The following is a 19,913-nucleotide window of genomic DNA, read 5'->3' on the forward strand; positions in this document are numbered from 1 at the left end:
TTATTTGGTTTTCAAAGTTGTAGCTCACTATGTCACAGAGGTTGGCCACGTATCCACCTTTGAAACATCATGAAGCTCTCCTCTGGCTTATACTCTGCAGTGTACCCTCCTCCCTGTAAAATGAAACCAATTATATATAAGAACCGTTTCCAATTGTGAAACGCAACGACGTCAACGTCGAAAGATAACAAGAAATAAAGTTTGATGAGAAACAAAGAGAGACTTGCTTTGATAGTGGCAAATGTCATGTTGTTTGCGTAAGTCCTTGTGTATCCAATAACTTGATTGTTAACCAACCATGGCCTCCATTGATCAATGATCGAATAATTTAGAGATCTAATCCAAGCTACGGTTCCAACAAAAGGCACCATCATGTCATGATCACCACTATAAACCAATGACCTATATAACCCTTTCATGCTATTGTTTAGATGCTACGGTACACTACTCTTTATGTCTTTCTCATAAGCCATATCCCAATCACATCTCACCATTTCTCTATACTTCCCTGAAAATTTCACATTCATTCAGTGACTGTAAGTTGCTTTATTAGTAATTAGCCTATGACATGTGTGTTATGTATGTAAAAACTAAGAAGACATACTTTTACCACATGAAGGGCTTTGCGTACATCTTCATCATTAGCCCAATGTGTAGCTAGCAAATACCGGTACGTCTGTCACCTCTATGGTTTAGTAACTACATGATTTCCATTTTATAACTAAATCAATCATCAAGTGGATTTTCTTTAATTTTCTTTGGCTTACATAGCACTCAGGAGTTGGAAGAGAAAGATCCGAGTGAACAAGTCTTCTAAGATTTCTTCTTTCAACATTCTCTATTGAAAATGGATTCGGTGATGCCATATCGCACAATGGTATCAAAATAAATCCTTCATCTATCCTTGAAACACACTGTTAATCATCAACCAAAAAAGTCCCAAATTAGTCTTTGCTATCCACTATACTAGACCTTTTGTAAAATTTTACCTTATTGTAGTCTTCCATCCATTTTAAGCATTGTGTATTAGTAGGATCTACTTCTACATAATTTCCTTTGCAGAATATCTTAAGCGACTGCAAACCATTCAAGAAACTATTTCAAGAAAAAAATCTTCCATTTTAATGGTAAAGAGATCAAATAAGACTTCTGTGAAGGTTTAAAGTTCCACAACTTCAATATACCTCATAGAGTTCGTCAGAGATCAGTCCCATTCCATGAGCATATGGAATCTTGAAGTTACTATCTTGATCAAGATGTGTTGCCGGGTTCCCAAGAACATAACCCTGTTAATAGGAAGGATGGTTTCAAACAAGTGCTGTCTATCATATATAAAGTTATATGAGTGAAGATAATGATGAACCTTAAGATTGATTAGAGGTTTGTAGCCATGTTCATTTCCTGTGTAACGGTAATTTTGTAAGACAAGTAATAAAGTGGCTAAGTAAGACCAAAGTGGCTTAGTAAAACCAAATGAAGAGAAGTGACAAACTAAAAGGCCAAACCTATTGAGATCTGTTGAACAATGGCTGGAACAACTATACCGGCGTAAGAATCTCCACTGACATAGAAAGGATTTGACACAAACTCTGGACGCTCCACTAGCCACTACATTAGAAGCATCAACATCGGTCGAAAATACTCTAAATAAGGTATATATAGACGACTTAAAGAAACAGATATCGATGGAATATTTTGGAACCTTTTGAAGAAACTCATAAGTCTGTTTAACTTCTCTTGTATCACTAGGCTTCTCGGCAAGAGGAGTTGTCGAGTAAGAGAAGCCAGTCCCAACAGGCTGATCCAAGAATATTATATTAGCTACCTGAGAAATCATCCAATCAAAAAATATTAAAACCGATAAAACCGCAACAAACGCCAAGCTAGTTTGTGATGGCAATGTATAAAGGAGCCACCTTTGTCCAAGAATATGAAGTGGAGATAAGAGAAGGTAAACTTCCATTGTAACCCTCAGTCTTGAAAGTTAAAGGACCTGGAATTAACCATTATCTTGATTTTCAGAATAAATTAAAGGTCAAATATTATTAGTTTGTTTTTTTGTTGGTTTGTTAAATTTACCATTCTCGAAAGCAAGAGCAGAGAGAGCAGTACAAGCAGGTCCTCCAGTTAACCAGAGAAGAAGAGGGTCTTCTTCAGGATTCTTCTCTGATTTGATGAAGTAGTAGAAAAGTTGAACTTTCTCTTCCTCACCAACACCAATGTATCTTCCATTAGATAGAAAGATTCAAACTGATTCAGTTGTGTTACTGATAGTCATGAGTCTTAAAAAGCTGAGGAAGATGTAACTAAACTGACCCAGTTTCAAGGTGGAAAGGAAGAGGACCTTCGAAACCAGGAAGATAGCTAATCACAGAGGCTGAATTTACACCATGTTGAGTCAAGAGGAGGAGCAGTTGAAGCAGAAGAAGCAACTTCAGTTTCCATGCTTTAGACATTCTTGATTAACTCTTTTTGTATGTTCTTAATTTCATTTCAAGAAACAAAACAGACATTGAATGGTACTTAAACTATAAACCTCTCTCTCTCTCCTCTTTAGTACTACATTTTCTAATAATGTTTCAGATTTACGAGTACTTAATTATGCTGCCAAAGTACCAATATAATAACAACTTCCTAGTACTGTCAAAGCAAAGTCCCTTTTCTTCCTCATCTTGTCGTTCAGTTCCATTTAAAAATGTATCATTGGATGCTCAAAACAGAATATTTCGGATTTGCAGATGTATTAACAAAAGCTCAATAGAAGAATCATAAACATAATCGCCGCTAATTCCAGTCGACATCCTAAGGTATGCATTTGGCTTCAATATAGCTAGTATATTTACTCTGCTGCTGTTTATATATATTTTTAATCTTTTGTAAATAGAAGTTCCTTTTGAAGGTTTAATACAATTTTACATTTATCCCAATAAAAAATAAATCATAATAAGCCATAATTTATTTAATTATATAATAACCATATTTATAGTAAATGCAGGGCCGTGCCTATGGTTATATCAAAAAAAGCATTTGCCCCAAACCCCTTAAAATATAAATATTTTGGAGTCCCTAATTCTCAAAATTTAATTTTAGTGTAATGGTTCGTGCACATTTTTTGTTGAGTTTTTAACTGAGTTTGGTTCTTCCTATTGTTTAAAAATAGTTTTTTTTTTCTCCAATTAGTTTGATTAGTTTCTAACAAAAGTCCCAACTTTCTAATTATTCTTTTAGGAGTCACTAACATGTAGATCTATAATTTTGACCTTCACTTTTATGTCACGATTTCTATTCTCTTTCATAATTATCCAGAGACGTTGTTATAGATTGTAATAATTTGGAGAAAATTTTTATAGAGAAAATGTAATATATTTTTTAACAGTTTAGATTTTATCTATATCATTTATTAGTTTAAAAAATTATGTCGATTTTAAGGGAAATTTGGTGTCGTACCGTAACGGCAAGAGCTAATTAGGTGTCGAGGAGCTAATTTTTTTATGGGGTGGAAAGGACCCAAAACCCCCTCAGTTGCATTCTACTCTAGCATATCTTTATAACAATAACGTATACGTTTTTGTGTTTTTCATTATGTCTGACATCTTTCTTTTTCATCAGTTTTAATTCAAAATTTTTCATCGAGTCTTTATAGTCAAGCTTCGGTCCTTGAAATTCAGACTGAATTTCAAAACACTACTACCTCACCCAGATCCTCTCTTCTATAATTTCTGTGGTTCTCCATCTTATTTCGCCGACTCCGACACGATAAACCGGAGTTTGATACGGCGAGTCACTTACTTCTACCACGCCAGTCGTTATTCCTAACTAGCTCTTCTCTGAAACTCCGGCAACGATGGACCGATCTTGCGAACCACCGTCTTTTTTGTCCGCAGCGAAGCTTGAAAGGTAAACTGTTAACCTCTGTTTTTGTTTGGTCTGTTGAATGTTATATGACTTTACTCGCAGATACCGGTATATGTCGTCGTTAATTTCCAGGAGCTAGATTTCTTAATTTTTCGAAGTTAGATCTGTCGTTATTCTTCCTATTTTTGGGTTCATAAACGTTTGGTTCCTTAGGCCATTTGTCCTGATTCACAGTTTTTGTTTTTTTTTTCAAACGCTTTCCACTACCATTCTCATCCGTCATCCAGATCTGAAATTTTAGATCTGAATAGTTAACCACTAAGTATGCCATTTAAATTTTAAGTAGTAAATAAGTGTTTACTGGTGACCATATACTGAGTAACTTACTATTTTTGCTAGTTATAGGTAACCATATACTTGGTAGCTTAATATTCGTTGCTTTTGTTTTTGAAGGTCTGCGTTGTCCCAAGTACATCCCGATCTGGTACCACTGACAAATGATATTCTTCCTCAGATTCGCGATGCAGTCGTTGATATTTTTAAAAGAGTTGGTAGGAGTTCTGCTAAAGACGCTTGCTCATTTGCTTGTTCATGCAAATTCTTTAGCCAAACAATCAACGAACCATCTGTGATGAGGTTTCTCAACCTTACAGCTTTCGTGAGAAGGCCCAGTTTAGTTCAGAGCTACCCTTCATTCTTTGAGGCGGCAGTGACATCAGGTAATCCACTTGGTATGTATATCCGCGGTATGAGCAGAATCACTATGGCTAATGATATCGAAGGTTCTCTAAGGTTTTTCAACCAAGCGTCTAAAGCTGGAGTTCAACCGGCGACCTTAATGATGGCCATATGTGTAACCGCATTAGGTCACTACCCCATAGGCATAGAAAATTTAGACCGTGATTTTGGTTGGAGAGCAACAATTGAGCATATGACTCAGATTGGTGAGGAAGTTATGGCTTTGATCGACAAAATGGTGGTGCCTGATGCGCATACATCTTTACCCCATATTGCTGTTGATTTCCCCACTTGCCGTATGAACCACCAGGGCGGATACTGTGAACTCTGCTACCTCTACGTTCACTACCACCTTGTGAAATTCTCTTTAGATCCATAGGTTGGATGTATTCCGTTTTGGACAATCCAAACATTTATCTGTAGTTGTCACTTCCTAATTGTAGTCGACTATTTATAATTGCTTTCTTTGTAGTTGAATACTCTTTCTAAATTATATCAGTTGATTTTATATTTAGTGTAATTGGCTATTTCATGTTGTAAAACGGTATCCTCTCTGTTAACATAACCAACGAAATCATTTGCAGCATTTGTAAGTTTTTAGGCAGTTTAATTACTTTATATTGAGATGTAAACTGCTTGGGATGGAAAGGTAACCGTTTTTTATTTAAAAAAAAAACCGCAATAAAATCTCACATTTATAGCCTCTTTCTCCTCTCACACCTACGTTATTTTTCGCAACTGTCATTTCCCTCTTTCTCTTCCCTGTTCTCTTTCACATTCCCACTCCCTTTTCTTTAACCTAGAAAGACGCTCACACATCTTCGTCTTTTTTGTTTGCGCCGGAAGCGCCGTCCGCCACTCCGAGTAACGACAACGGTCACGTGCCACTCTTTCGGGTTAGTTTTCTTCTCTTGCTTATAGACCAATTTCCATTCTCGTACATCCCAGCGTCGTCGCCGCCTTCGCACAACTCCCAATTGAATTGGGCTCTGTTATTTTAAGATTACGAACTACAAGTATCTAATTACCCTAGTAGTCGATTATTCGTCAGGTTGCTTGTGTAGGGTGAGCCTAATTACCCTATTTCATTTTGGGGATTTTTCGGAAGTACAGATCTATGTTTGGTGCCGCTTCGGTTACATTTTTTTCGAATTGGGCTCTGTTATTTTAAGGTTTATGGTCTACAAGTATCTAATTACCCTAGTAGTTGCTTATTCGCCAAGTTGCATGTGTAGGGTCAGCCTAATTACCCTATTCCATTTTGGGGATTTTTCGGGAGTACAGATCTATGTTTGGTGCCGCTTGGGTTAAATGTTTTTCGAATTTTTATGGGGTTGAATCACTTTTCCAATTACATGTGAACATGAATTTAAAAGGGAAAGTTTTCGTTTAGCAGTAATTCGTTATGGAGTTCAGATACAACCATGGACAATAAGGTCATCCGAATTTTGTATACGGTCAATATGTACAACCGAATATTTTTATATAGTAGTCAAACACTAATAGACGTTTATGTTATACATTTTACTAATTTCAGTTGTTTCATTGTTTTTTTTTTCAGCTGATAAGTTATGAGCAGGTTTCCAGATAGAATGTTTGCCCTAGGCAACGAACCGGAGAATAAGAAGGTGAACACCTACTTTCAGCTAACCTATCTTGACACAATCAGTTTTGCTCTCGAGGAAGACCATATGGAGAAGCTTTCATTGTCTCAGTTTGGAAAACTGATGGAAGCAGGTAACAAGATTGCTTCATCAGTTAGATTCCTTCACTTTATCTTGTCTCGGCAGCTACTTACGAAGAAAAAAAAAGAGCTTTGGTGTCTATTCGCTGACCAGCCAATCCGTTTTTCTATTAGGGAGTTTGCTATTACGACAGGCCTTGATTGCTCCAAGTTGCCACCTGCGAAAAAGCTCAAAGAAGACCAGGTCAATGCCGAGACTATTGAGTTGTTTGGTTCAGAGAAGAATGCGACTCCTGGATGGATTGCAACAACACTTGCTGGCAGACCATACAAGGACAAAGAGACTAGATTTAAGCTAGCTTGCTTACTTCTTATCGATGGGATTGTATGCCCAACTTCTAGGAATGCAAAGATAAGTGCCGAGCACATTATGATGGTGCAGGATGTTGATAAATTCCTGGAATACCCATGGGGTCGGAAATCTTTTGATTTGACCATACACAGCATCAAAACAAGGACGGCGACGACATCTTACCTTTGCCAGCCGACGTGTGCATTTCAGGGGTTTATACATGCATTACAAATGGTTATTTTGGAATGTGCTCCCGCTATTCTCAAGAAGGATCTGAAAGGAAAATCAAGCGAACCTAATTTGGTGGATGAAGAGGATGAGGACGACGATACCCCCAGTATACGTCCTGGTTCTATGAAACCCGTAAACATCTCAATGCCGCATGTCAAGTCTCTTGACAAGTCTCAGAAGGTATGATAACCACACCCAGTATAATATTCATATATATATAGGCGACTACTATTAGTAGATGGTCATTATAACCTAGTATATCAGACATACAAGAACTCTAACGATACATGCTCTAACTAAACTTATTGATAGTCACTTATAAATAGACATGTTGCATAGTAACTGATTACTCCTACTATTTCTAGCTGTTATCGATCTAAGAAGTACTGTATAGTTTGTCAAAAATAGACATTTTGCATATAGTCAATTATAAATAGACATTTTTCAAAGTAACCGACTACTCTAACTATTTCAAGCTGATATTTGATCTAAGATGTACTGTCCAGTTTGTCAAAGCATGTATGACGGCCACTGGAAGGTCAGAGTTACGTCCACATCTTCCGTGATATCCATTTTCTCTTTCACGAGCTTCACTACCTCACGAAATGTCATCCTCGCGCTAAGGAATACTGTTTTGGTATTCCCAGTCCGTTCCGTTAAGTTAGTCCACATGCCGTTGCTCTGTTCGAACCATTTTCCTTTCACCAACAACACCATTTGTCTTCTTGTCATCTACAACAACAAGACCAATGTCCAATAAGTATGTAACTACAAATAAAAAGTAGTCACATTAGTGGCGTACAAGTAGTCATACCTTTCGAACACAAACAAGTAGACAAACCCTAGGTAAATTGTTTACTAGCGGCGGATTATGTGAGTTGTTATCTTCTTCTCTATTTATTTGATGGTCCTGAGGGTCCCCTCCCTAAACCTATCCGTACAACTCTTACTACACGACAACTTATTTTGGGGATAAAGTTAACGTTGTTAGTGTTAAAAAGGGAAGGTAGCGTCTGCGAATTAGCAAGCTCGTGTGGTCCCTGTCCCGTTCAGAAAAAGCGTTGTCTACTTTTAGGGAGCAAGGGGTATACTGTAATTTCTCTCCCTCTTTTTTGGTTGACTTCTGTTACTAACTTAACTGACTGTTTTTCGTAATCATTCGCCTAATTAGCGCTCGCAGAAGTAATATTGATGCAAATCACCCTTTTTTTAAACTCGCCTCAAGCCTGTAGACATCTTCGCACGGCACTGAGTAAATGCAATGAATATTTTGTAAATCACAATCGGGAAGATGGTGGTGGTTACTGATTGTGATGATGCATGTTTCTTTAATACAAATGGTTCATTTTCTATTTGTATAATTCATGTTGACACAATACAGTTTCTCAAACTGGGAACACATGATGATAACAAACATATACTATATGTATAAAACTCTTCTGTTCCAAGATCTAAACAAAACCATCATTTTCAAACTATCGCAAAAGCTTAGCAATCGAACAACAAGTACTGAAAGCTAACAAATTCTTAGATAGTTAATAACTTCCGAACCGAACTCACGACTACTAGAATTATAATGGTTCCATTGAACATTCAATCTAGTCTGCTCTGAACAATCAAAAATAATTTATTTTGCCAAACAAAAAAGCAAAACAACACTTTAGCTTCCGAAACAACCAATCAAGAAGCCAAACGAAAGAAAACTTAACTTGTAATTCTGCTTCTTCTCTTCGAGTTCCAGGAACCGAGACCAAACTGGGAAAATAGGTACAATGCAAAGGCCAACGATCAACCACAGAATCCAATTGGATTTTACTGATCAGCTTATTCCCCCACACAACATAGATCCAAGCCCGACCAATTACATCGCAAGAACACATGACGAGCCTTTTATCGTCCCTTTTATCGTCGATGAAGTAACTTGGCTGAGAGTAGGGTTTGCGATAATTCTGTTCTAAATACGGCAACTCAGGAGTTGAAACTTCCATGAAACTCACCCATTTCACTTCTCCACCATACCGGTTATTAATCTTGTTCTTGGTCACCCAAATCTCAATCTTCTTTGTTACATGGCACTGCTTTAACAGAGAAAACCGGCCTCCCTTGAAAACCCTAAGAACAAGAGCATCGAGATCATGGTTCTCCCCACATGGTAGACCACAAAATCTAGAGTATTTTTCTCTCGAGAAATCGAAGCTAATTAGGAAGAACCGGGGACGAGTCGTGTAAGAAGCAACCCAATACAAATTTCCATTCAACAATACACCTCTTTTGGAGTGTAACTTAACTATAACTCCACTACTACTAGGACGTGTTCTAGATTTTGCTTTTTCCAACTCTTGGTCTTTCCAAGAATCGGTGGCAAAGTCATGGATTTTCCACGCATGGGTATAGCCTACGTCCTTACGATAAACCGAAAGCGTCTTGTAAACAATTTCCTCAGCTCTACTACTATTATGATCATAACCTATGCCAAGAAAATGCAAACTAGTTTGGTTACCTTCGGGCTCGCTGATGCATCTAGTCTGTCTTAACCACGGGTTACAAACCACGGCTCCTCTACTCATTTCAAAAAGCAATAACCCATTGCAATCGACCAAGTCTTCAGGTTCCTGGTCAGGAAGATTTAAACCAGGGATGTTTAACTCACGCACCTCTATCTCGGGATTGAGACTTACAGAATAAATCTTGGATTTCGTTGTTAAAATGAATCGAAACGTCATCTTGTGGTTGTTGATGAACGCCTTGTCGTCGAAGAGAGTGTTCCATCGTTTGCAAACGGTTCTGAATCGGACAAGAGGTTTAGGAGGTACACGAGAGAGGATCTCTTCCACCAAATCCCATGGAAGCTTCTCCTTATTCGCCATTTGGATCTTTCAGTTTATTTAAGTCACTACTGTTTTCTGAGTGACTACTTTACTTATATAAAGTTTTTCTCAATTAGGGTTACAACTAGTATAGTTCGTGAAATAATATTTCTCCAAAAATCAAAGATCCATATTTTTCTCCTTTTGTTATTTTATTTACAACGAATCTGGATTTTAAGAAACTGTAATCTGTTATTAGATATTCTGATATTCACAAGAGATCCATGTTCTCAATTTTTTATTATTTCTTTTATTTGATTTTTCCTTCTCTTTTTTTTTATCAGAATTTTATTTTCCTTTATCAAAAAAGAAAACTCTTCATTAAGCCTTAGTAATTAAACAAGTGTTGGCTGACAAATTTATTCAAAAGAATATTACTTCCGGATGGAAGTCAAAACCACTATAGTTAAACTCAGTTTGCTAAACATTCAATTTAGTTTGCTATCTGAACCATCTAAAATAATTTATTATGCCCCAAACAAATTTTTTTTTGAACAAAATCTCTAGTTGCAACAAAGAATATGGTAATGAATAAGAAACACCAAAATCCAAGTCGATCTAAGCTTCATCAAAAACAAAACAAGACGCCGAACGTAATGAAAATGATTCTGCTTCTTCTCTTTGACCTCAAGGAACAGAAACCAAACTGGGGAAAAAGGTACAATGCAAAGGCCAAGGATCAACCACAAGATCTACTAGGGTTTTGCTGATCAACTTATTGTCTTCCACAACGTAGATCCAAGCCCGACCAGTTTCGTCGTAAGAACAGATGACAAGCCTTTTACCGTCAATGAAGTAACTTGGCTGGATCTGTTGGTCATTGAACACGGTCTGTAATAAATCCGGCAAGTTAGGAATTGACACTTACATGTAACGCATCCATTCCACATCTCTACCACCCCGTTTATGAATCTTGTTCCTTGTCACCAAAATCTCAATCTTCTTTGTTAATCTGGGTAAGAAAATCTAAACAAAGTTAGTATGAAAAACAGGATAAACAATTTGGTCATACCTTTCTGTTTGATTATGATATTTTGTCTTCAACTTTTTTTTTTTGCAGATTGTGGCAAACTTTTCAGAAATTTATTTTTTCTAGAGTGAAGAACAAAGTGATAAACAATATACAGTATAGCGGTGGCATGCTCAGATTTTCAGATATTGATAAGGGATATTGCACTACAAAAAAAGAGTGATTTGACAATGTTCACATAAACATATCCTCCCTTTGCTTTAAATGTGTCAAAGTAAGGACTTGCATAACACATCTTTCGTGTAATTTCGTTGGTTTCTCTTGAAAGATTGGAAAGCTTCTATTGTGAGATATTCACACAGTAGACTCGTAAGTATATGAATGATATGCACGTATATTGTAATGTTATTTTGTATGACCGATGCCCATTTTCGATCTAATCTTGAGATTTAGAAATCGTGCAAGTTTGTTAGACAGTCAATCAAGTATGTCAAATAACGGTAAGAGTACGTAAAAATGATATTATTTTCTTTTTGACATAGATACTATTTAGAGCTTACAAGTAAAAATGGAAAAGGATCTTGCAACAAGTATAGAGGAATGTGAACCAGAATACATAGGAACTAGGAAAGAGAGACCCACGTTGAAGGCAAAAAGAAGATATAGTATGACTAATCAATCAATCGATTCGGTAAGAGGGAGACCATTGGATGTATCAGAACTACGTAGAGATATAAGATTCTTTAAGTTGAGCTTGTTCGGATCTTCTGGCATATTCACTTCGAATAACTTTTGAATCTCAAGGATAATTTGAGCTGCTGGTTTTGAGGAGGAAAGAAAAAGCCTAGCATTGCGTTCTGACTTCAAGTTATTGTTCCGTTTTCTATGAATGTTTAGTTGTTTATGGGTTTGGATAAAAAAAAGGGCTCAAGCTCAGTCCCATATGTTTATTAGTTTTTGTCATATTTAAAAGTAGCATGGATGTTGGATTCGTTTTGATGACTCATGTTTGTTAGATCTTTTATGTGCCGTAGGATATTTTGATGTAACTTAGTCTGAGATCAAATGAAGTAGCTTTGGTGAGAACCAGAGTATCAGCCTGCTTGAAGACTAGCAATGTGAAGCGTTGCAAACGATTGTCAAGTTATGATCAAGGATTGTATCAGTTGAAACATTCCAAAATAAATTATTATACCAAATCAAGCAAAAGAAAAAGGAGATTTAGCAACATCTCTAGTCGCAACAAAGAATATGGTCCTGAATAATAATAAAAAAATGAATGATAAAAAAAAAAACAAAATCCAAATCAATTTAAGCTTCATCAAGAACCACACAAGAAGCGGAACGTAATGAAATTAAACTTGCAGTTCTGCTTATTCTCTTTGACATTGAGGAACCGAGACCAAACTGGGGAAAAAGGTACAATGCAAAGGCCAAGGATCAACCACAAGATCTATTTTGGTTTTACTGATCAACTTATTATCCCCCACAACATAGATTCAAGCCCAACCAGTTTCATCGCAAGAACACACGACAAGCCTTTTGTCGTCAATGAAGTAACTTGGCTGAGAGTAGGATCCAGCCTGTACTAAATCCGGCAAGCTAGGAATTGACACTTCCATGAAACTCATCCATTCCACATCTCTACCACCCCATTTATGAATCTTGTTCTTGGTCACCCAAATCTCAATCTTCTTTGTTAGACTACACTGCTTTAACAAAGAAAACCTTTCTCCCCTAAAAACCTGAAGAACAATAGCATCATGATTATGATTCTCTAAACATGGTAGATCACAAAATTTGTAGAATTTGTCCGTCGAAGAATCAAGGAGAAGTAGGAAGAACAAGTATAAGTATTGGGTTTTCGCAAAAGAACCAACCCAATACAAAGTTCCATCCAACGTCACACCACTTGAAGTGAGAAAAGTACATCGTTCTCCTTCCTGAGTACTACTACCATCAGATTGGTCCTTCCATGCATCTGAGGAAAGGTCATGGAATTTCCAAAATGTCTTGGTTGGATCTAACTCCTTTCGATAAGACGCAAAGGTCTTGTAACCATTATGTTTATCATAACCTATGCCATTGAATTGTAAATTAGGTTGGTTAACCTCGGGCTCGATCCATCTAGTCTGTCTTAACCAAGGGTTCCAAACCACGGCTCCTTTATCCATGACACAAAGCAAGAACCCATTGCAATCTATCAGTTTTTTAGGTTCCTGAGATTCTAAACCTGGAATATCTAAAGTCAACTCACGCACCTCTATCTTCGGATCGATGCTCGCCGAATAAATCTTGGATTTGGTTGTTAAGATGAATCGAAACGTCTTCTTGTGGCTGTTGATGAACGTCTTGTCGTTGATAAGAGCGTTCCATTGTTTAGATACAATTCTGAAGCGGACGAGAGATTTAGGAGAGACACGAGAGAGTATCTCTTCAATCAAATCCCATGCAAGCTTCTCTTTGTTCTCCATTATGGTTCTTTTAAATATTCTCACTACAAGAAAACATGGCTATTTCCTACAGAAAATATTATCAGTTAATCGTAGGAAATGGCTGTTTACTACGGAAATAGTTGTGTAAGTTAGAAGCATAACCGGCTGGAAATTTCACATTATTGATAATCCAATGAAAAAATTCATCTCTGGAATCTCCATCTAATCTGAAACTCGGGATTGAAGTCTTTCCATTTTCTAATACATGTAGAGCTTCACGGGCACATAAATGTGGTAAGTCTAACCTTGACTTTAAATTGTCTTTCGTTTTCCCCGGGATATTTGGGACGGTATTCATGATGTTGTCGAAGAAGTTCTTCTCAATATGCATTACATCAAGATTATGTCTCAACAAAAGATGCTTCCAATATGGTAAATTCCAGAAAATACTCTTTTTGTGCCAATTATGGAATTCTCCATAACCGCCCACCATGACATGTCCATTACCCCCACATTCTGCTGTTGTATCAACATCAAAATCTCGAAATTGCTTCCATAGCTGATTACCATCAATCTCAGGCGGAGGAGGTTCGAGAACAACTCTGTTTTTCATAAATAACCTCCTGTTCCGGCGATAAGGATGCGAGATTGGTAGGAAGCACCTATGACAGTCAAACCAACAAGTCTTCCGTTCATTTCTCAATTGGAAAGCATCTGTATTGTCCTGACAATATGGACATGATAACCTTCCATGTGTTGTACATCCAGATAACATTCCATACGCTGAAAAATCCCCAATGGTCCACATTAGAACTGCACGCATTGTAAAATTTTGTTGGCGTGACACATCATATGCTTGAACCCCATGCTCCCAAATATCTTGCAATTAATGAATTAAAGGCTGTAAAAACACATCAAGAGACCGCTTTGGGTGTTCAGGACCAGGTACAAGTACCGTTAGGAATAGAAACTCTCGTTTCATGCATAATGATGGAGGCAAATTGTAAGGAGTGACAATGATTGGCCACAAAGAATATTTTCTCCCATGCTTCCCAAATGGGTTGAAACCATCCGTACATAGACCAACATATACATTCCTGCTCTCAGATGCAAACAATGGATAAACTGTTTGAAAATGTTTCCATGCCTCTGCGTCTAACGGATGTGTTATTTCTCCCTCATTAGAATGTTCTTGATGCCATCTCATAGGCCCTGCTGTGCGCTTTGACTGATATAACTTTTTCATCCTATCTGATAATGGCAAATACCACATACGTTTAAACGGCACTCTTACCCTTCCACCATTATTCTGAAATCTAGGTTTTCCACAAAATCGACATTCCAAGTAGTCAGCAGTTGATTTCCAATAAATCATACAATTGTCAATGCAAACGTCGATCATCTGATATGGCAAACCTAAACCAGAAACAAGCTTCTCGATCGCATAATATGAGGCTGGTGCTAGATTGTCTTCTAACAATATATCTTTCACAAGATCAGCAATAACATCAACACAATCCTCAGACAAATTGTGGTCCGTCTTGATATTCATAATTCGTGTTGCAGTTGACAAAGGAGAATGACCTACCTTACAACCTCCGTATAAGGGATGCTTTGCTGCATCTAACATATTGAAAAATTGCCTTCTTTCAGAATTTGGCTCTTCTACTCTATTTTCATATTCCATAAACGCATCATTAACCATCTGGAGCGTACTTATGTTTTGTACTTGCATCCTAGGTTCCTCAGACCTCTCTATTTCACTGCCTTGTCTAATAGTACTATCGTCAATCACGACATCTCTCTCTCCGTGATAATACCAAAATTTGTAATTTGGCGTAAACCCGTAATTATATAAATGATTCCACGCTTTATCTACAGTAATAAATTTTTTATTATCACAACGTAGCAAGGACAAACTATTTTACCGCTGTTTAAGCATGTTTCCTGGTTTGTTGCAAAATGCATAAACTCAGTGAGTCATATGACAAACTCATTTGTAATTTTCCCGGTAGCTGTATCCCACCTATCATTATACATCCACGCTCGTGAATGACTATTTTCCATGTTTGAAAATAGGCCCAATTGATGTATATTTTACACTATAGGTCTTACACTTGATAAAGTGAGTGTTAGATGGAGGAAACAGAAAGTTGTTATTTATAGTGCAGTTTTCTCAGCTTAATTTTATCAATTTTCCGATGTGGGACAAAGCAGAGTTAAGTTTTTTGCAACATCTGATACATTCCTACAGATATCTTACGATAATCTTACAAAAACATTTTCGTCAGAAACGCGTAGTAGAATTCCGACGAAAAACTGACAAATCTAAAAGTCATAACCTAACCTACGACATAGATACCATAATCCGACATGTTTTCCTACGAAGTTGAGTTTGGTAGGTTATCGGAAGGAAGTTTCCTACCAGTTTTTTGACGATTTTTATTCGTAGGTAATTTCCTACGAATTTCCTTGTACCTCTCTTTTTCGTCGTATTTGCATAAGAATATGGTGAAAAAAATGTTCTATCGAAATTTTGTAGGATACAGACATGTTTTCTTGTAGTGTCTCAAATTGATTAACTGCTTTGGTTAATTATAGAGTTTTTCTAACTAGGGTTTCAGCCGATAATTATTCGTTGAATATATATCCATAAAAGATTGAGATTTTAAAAAATAATATATATTATTAGATATTCAAACGTGTAAATTTTAGATTTTAAAAACTAATTTTGTTAACAAAAAAAAATCTTTACAATTTGCTCTCTCTCTCTTTTTTGGTTGGTAATAATGTTTAGTTACTGCATTATGGAATTACGTTAAATCCATCTATGTAATTGATCAATGCTGTAACTAAAGTAGACCAAACAAGATACCAGATTCATGTCAAATGTTGAACTTCATACATACGAATATACGATATTACAAGAAATCAATGCAGTAACTAAAGTAGGCAAAAAACCAGACTCATGTCAAAATAATAAATCATATAATAGTAAAGATCACACTCCAATGGTTGCGAAAAGCAAAAACAAAAAAAATATAGGAAAAATAATCACACTGCTAGAAAAACCCTAATTGTAACTAGACCAAAAACCTCCAAAATCGCATGAAAATTAAATCACTTTTCGAATAGATCTATCAATCAATAACAGACACAAGAAACTTGTCAGTGACAAGGAGGGAGAGAAGAGGTACTCTGTCATACATCACGAGGAGGAAGAACAAGGGCAAAGCAGAGAACGTTATGGCACCTGAAAGACCAAATACTGATATCGTCGTACACTTTCAATCCATTGCCCTCAACGATATCGTTCCACCCGCAAGTTAAAGAGTAATTCCAGGTTCCTCTTCCTGATTTTTTCTTCATATTCCATTTCTTAAAAATCAAACCCACCTCAACATTCCGCTGATCCACTAGAATCGCTCCAATTCCCTTCTTTCTGACTACTTTCTTGCCATCTTGATCTTTCATGTCATCTTCTACATCGTCATCATCTTCCTCTATGGTTGCCAACTCCACAGGGCTCAAGAAGTCGTTACGGGAAAGTTGGTTGAAAGGCATCAAGAGACGGCTCTGGTCTGGTCTAATATCTGTTGCGGTCAGTTTCTTCTCCAAGATGAGCCTTGGACCTTCGGTTATTTCGTATCCTCTGGGTCCTTTCATGTGATTCATCATCTGTGTTAGGCACTCCGGAGTCGCTCTCTCTTTCCAAGAGAAAGGAGCAACCTTTGCTTTCTTGGCTTTACCACCACTAGGCTTTCTCTCTTGCACGGCACGTCTCTTGCGGCTTGTCTTCTTCGTTTTGCACGGAGACGGAGATGGTTTGGAGTTAGGGTTTGGTGGGGTTTTCGTTGTCTCCTTCTTTTCAACGAATAGTATTGAAGAAGTAGGACGGTTCTTCACTGAACTCCTTGGTTTTCTTGGGACGAGCTCGAAGATTCTCTTGTTCTTCTCTTCTTCTTCATCTTCTTCTTCTTCTTCTTCTTCTTCTTCCTCTTCTTCTTCTTCTCCAGAGAGAGTCTTCGTGTTGAGTTTGGATTCTCCTTCAAGCTGTTCTTCTTCGTATATCTTACTTGCGACATAGGCCAAAATATCTAACTTTGTTAAGCGATTGCCATTCTCCGCAGCGTAAAGATCAAGATCTTCGTAACTAGGCATAGTCTTTTTTCTATAGGTCTTTTGTGTTTTTCTCTGTCTTTCTCGTGATTTAGTTAGGGTTTTTAAGAAACGAAAGAGGAGTGGAATTCGGGAATTGTTAGAGAGTTGTCGAATGTGTTTATATACTGTAATTAATAAGAATAAAGAGTAAAACTCTAAAAAATCAGTAAATCTGATTAATTCTGTAAATCTTATTTGTTTTGAACCTTTTATAGAACCTAGTAAAATATTCTCAAATATCTGATATGTATTTCTAAAATTTATTGTTCGCGTAGGTGATTTTTTTTTTAATGTACTAACTTTACAGTGGACTTATCTTATTTAAAATCAAAAATCTATAGAGATTTTATTTTATTTTTTAATCAAGTATATAATCTAAAATACCTGAGATTTATTTTTTTTTAAAAATCATGCACAAGTAAGCATACATGCATGTTTTAGCCCGTTAAAAAAAAAAAAAATATATATATATATATATAGAGAGAAATGTTTTTCGAAAACTTTGTATACCTTCTCTCTAACTTTAAAAGCTCGCACTCGGATTCGATCGGGGTTTACTTCTTTTCTTTGTCTTTTTATTTTGCTCGCTTAGTTTCTTTCATCTCATTATCGTCTTTGAATCGCGTAACTTGGCATTCACCCCACTGTGTGTGTCGAATTTCTAGATATGATCGGATCTGATTTCTTTGAAGCTTGTTGATGGCTTCAATGGTTCTTGTGGCTGCACATTGCTCCGTTTTCTGCCATCTAAAATCTTGGATTTGTACTTCTTGTGCTGGTTTGCTTCCTTTTTAGGGCGTTTAGTTTCATCTAAAATTCTACAAATTTCAATAATAAAAATCCAGATGAATAAAATGCGCTACTTTCTTAATTTTTGTCTCCATAATAAGATATTCACTATTACTCACCTAATTTTTTAATCGACGATAGGGGAATAATTGCCTCGTAATTGAATGCTGGCCAACTAAACTAAAAAGTGTTAATTTGAAATTTTATTTTCTTTAAAAAAACGGACAATTCTTCTCAGGCCCGATCCTGCCATAAAGCATGTAAAGCTTTAGCTTTAGGCCACAATTACATTAAACACTCATTAGGGCCACATATTTTTTTATGAAATGTGAAATTTATTGATCAATCAAATATTTACAAAGAGTTTTCATCAAAAGACACAGTAATACTATAAGAGAATGGATAAGAACCACAATCAGCGCCTCAGTCCGGTGTCACTTCGAACCATCGCTGTAAGAGCTGATGTAGCCTCGGGTTGGTTGCATAGTTTAGAGAAGTGATTCGGTTTCTGATTACCCTATCGATTTGCCGAACGAGCTGCAAGACTGAGTTGAATCCCGTGTGGTGAATACGGGAATTTCTCTCTCGCCATAAAGAGTATACAGTCACCTGAAATGCCAGCCTGAGCAGAATTGTGTCATGTCCGCTTCCCCTGTAGTTGATCAGCGCTTCAACTGTAACAGTCCAATCAGGGTCAAGGTGGTTTCGCAGAAGTCTCCCCGCAACATCCGACCAGACTGTAAACGAGTACGGGCACGCAAAAAAGATGTGGTCACGCGATTCATTTTTTTCACCACAGAGAACACAAGGTTGTTCTACACCCATCGCCTCATACGGTCTCCGGTTGATAGCCGATTATGCAGAGCTAACCAGGTGATAAATCTGCAGCAAGGGATACCATGATTGAACCAAAGGAGCCTCCACCATCGGATGATAGGATGATGCGAACGGATCTGGTTCCAGGTGTGATAAGCAGAGAAACTCTCTTTTAAAACGTCATGTGAGTGCCTCCAAAGATAAAGGTCAGGTCCCAACTGTCGCCGTTCATCAGCTCGGGGAAGAGGATGATTTCGTATAAGGGTGAACAGGGGATCCCACTGTCGAGACTGTGAACGGCGAAGCCGCCACCCATTGTGACCAGCTGCCTCTTTCACCGTTGCCAAGAGCGGGATTCCCAAAACCTGAGGACCAGTGGTACCGAGAATATCAATCAGTCTACCCGTCGGGAGCCATCTTTCATACCAGAAAGAAGCAGTGGCGCCATCTCTAACGATACACAGAATGAAAGGAGAAACCTCGTCTCGAAGCTTGAGGAGTTTTCTCCAAATCTAAGAACCCAGCAATCGATCAGGAGCGAGCCAGAAAGTGTGATTTCTAATGAGATTGTGCTTCGTCCACAGAACCCAGAGAGAGGATGAGGCACTGAAAAGATGCCAAATTAGCTTGAAATCAAATACCCTGGAGACATCACGAAGGCGGCGAACACCTAAACCACCTTCTTCTTTCGGTTTGCAGATATCAAGCCAAGCAATCTTCGCACCAATAGAATTATTAGGATTTCCAGACCAGAGGAAAGCACCACAAAGTCTCTCTATTTCGTTCAAGCAACTCATCGGAAGAGGGAATACAACACACCAGAAGTTGACAATGCTCGAGATGACAGAGGTGATAAGTTGTAGACGACCAGCATAAGAGAGATGTTTTGTCGTCCAAGAAAACATCCTCGCACAGATACGGTCCACTAGAGGATTGTAATCCTGTTTCGTCAGCATCTTTGTCGTTAATGGGAGTCCCAAATAGCAAATTGGAAACGAGTAGATAAGGAGGGCCA

The 19,913-nt window shown here is 37.4% G+C and overlaps 3 protein-coding genes across 3 annotated transcripts; all 3 read right to left on the reverse strand.

The window, feature by feature from the left end:
• Nucleotides 1-32: 32 nt before the first annotated feature.
• On the reverse strand, nt 33-2,456 carry LOC18991874 (serine carboxypeptidase-like 18). Its single transcript, XM_024152383.1, is given in 12 exon segments — nt 33-113; nt 228-496; nt 592-676; nt 768-914; nt 990-1,076; nt 1,185-1,286; nt 1,364-1,401; nt 1,506-1,608; nt 1,703-1,825; nt 1,917-1,993; nt 2,080-2,225; nt 2,317-2,456. Coding segments are annotated over 12 exon segments (1,398 nt in total).
• Nucleotides 2,457-7,370: 4,914 nt separating this feature from the next.
• On the reverse strand, nt 7,371-9,727 carry LOC18991875 (putative F-box/kelch-repeat protein At1g32430). The gene is made up of 3 exons (XM_024152170.1): nt 9,105-9,727; nt 8,570-9,056; nt 7,371-7,592 (listed from the first exon to the last, which is right to left on the reverse strand). The coding sequence occupies exons 1-3, from the start codon at nt 9,725-9,727 to the stop codon at nt 7,371-7,373; spliced, it is 1,332 nt and encodes a 443-aa protein (XP_024007938.1).
• Nucleotides 9,728-12,052: 2,325 nt separating this feature from the next.
• On the reverse strand, nt 12,053-13,171 carry LOC18991876 (putative F-box protein At1g47390). The gene is given in 1 exon segment (XM_006415209.2): nt 12,053-13,171. A coding segment is annotated over 1 exon segment (1,119 nt).
• Between the last annotated feature and the right edge of the window lie 6,742 nt (nt 13,172-19,913).

This window comes from Eutrema salsugineum, unplaced genomic scaffold (assembly GCF_000478725.1).
Source record: "Eutrema salsugineum unplaced genomic scaffold, Eutsalg1_0 scaffold_5, whole genome shotgun sequence".
NCBI classification, from domain to species: Eukaryota; Viridiplantae; Streptophyta; class Magnoliopsida; order Brassicales; family Brassicaceae; genus Eutrema; species Eutrema salsugineum.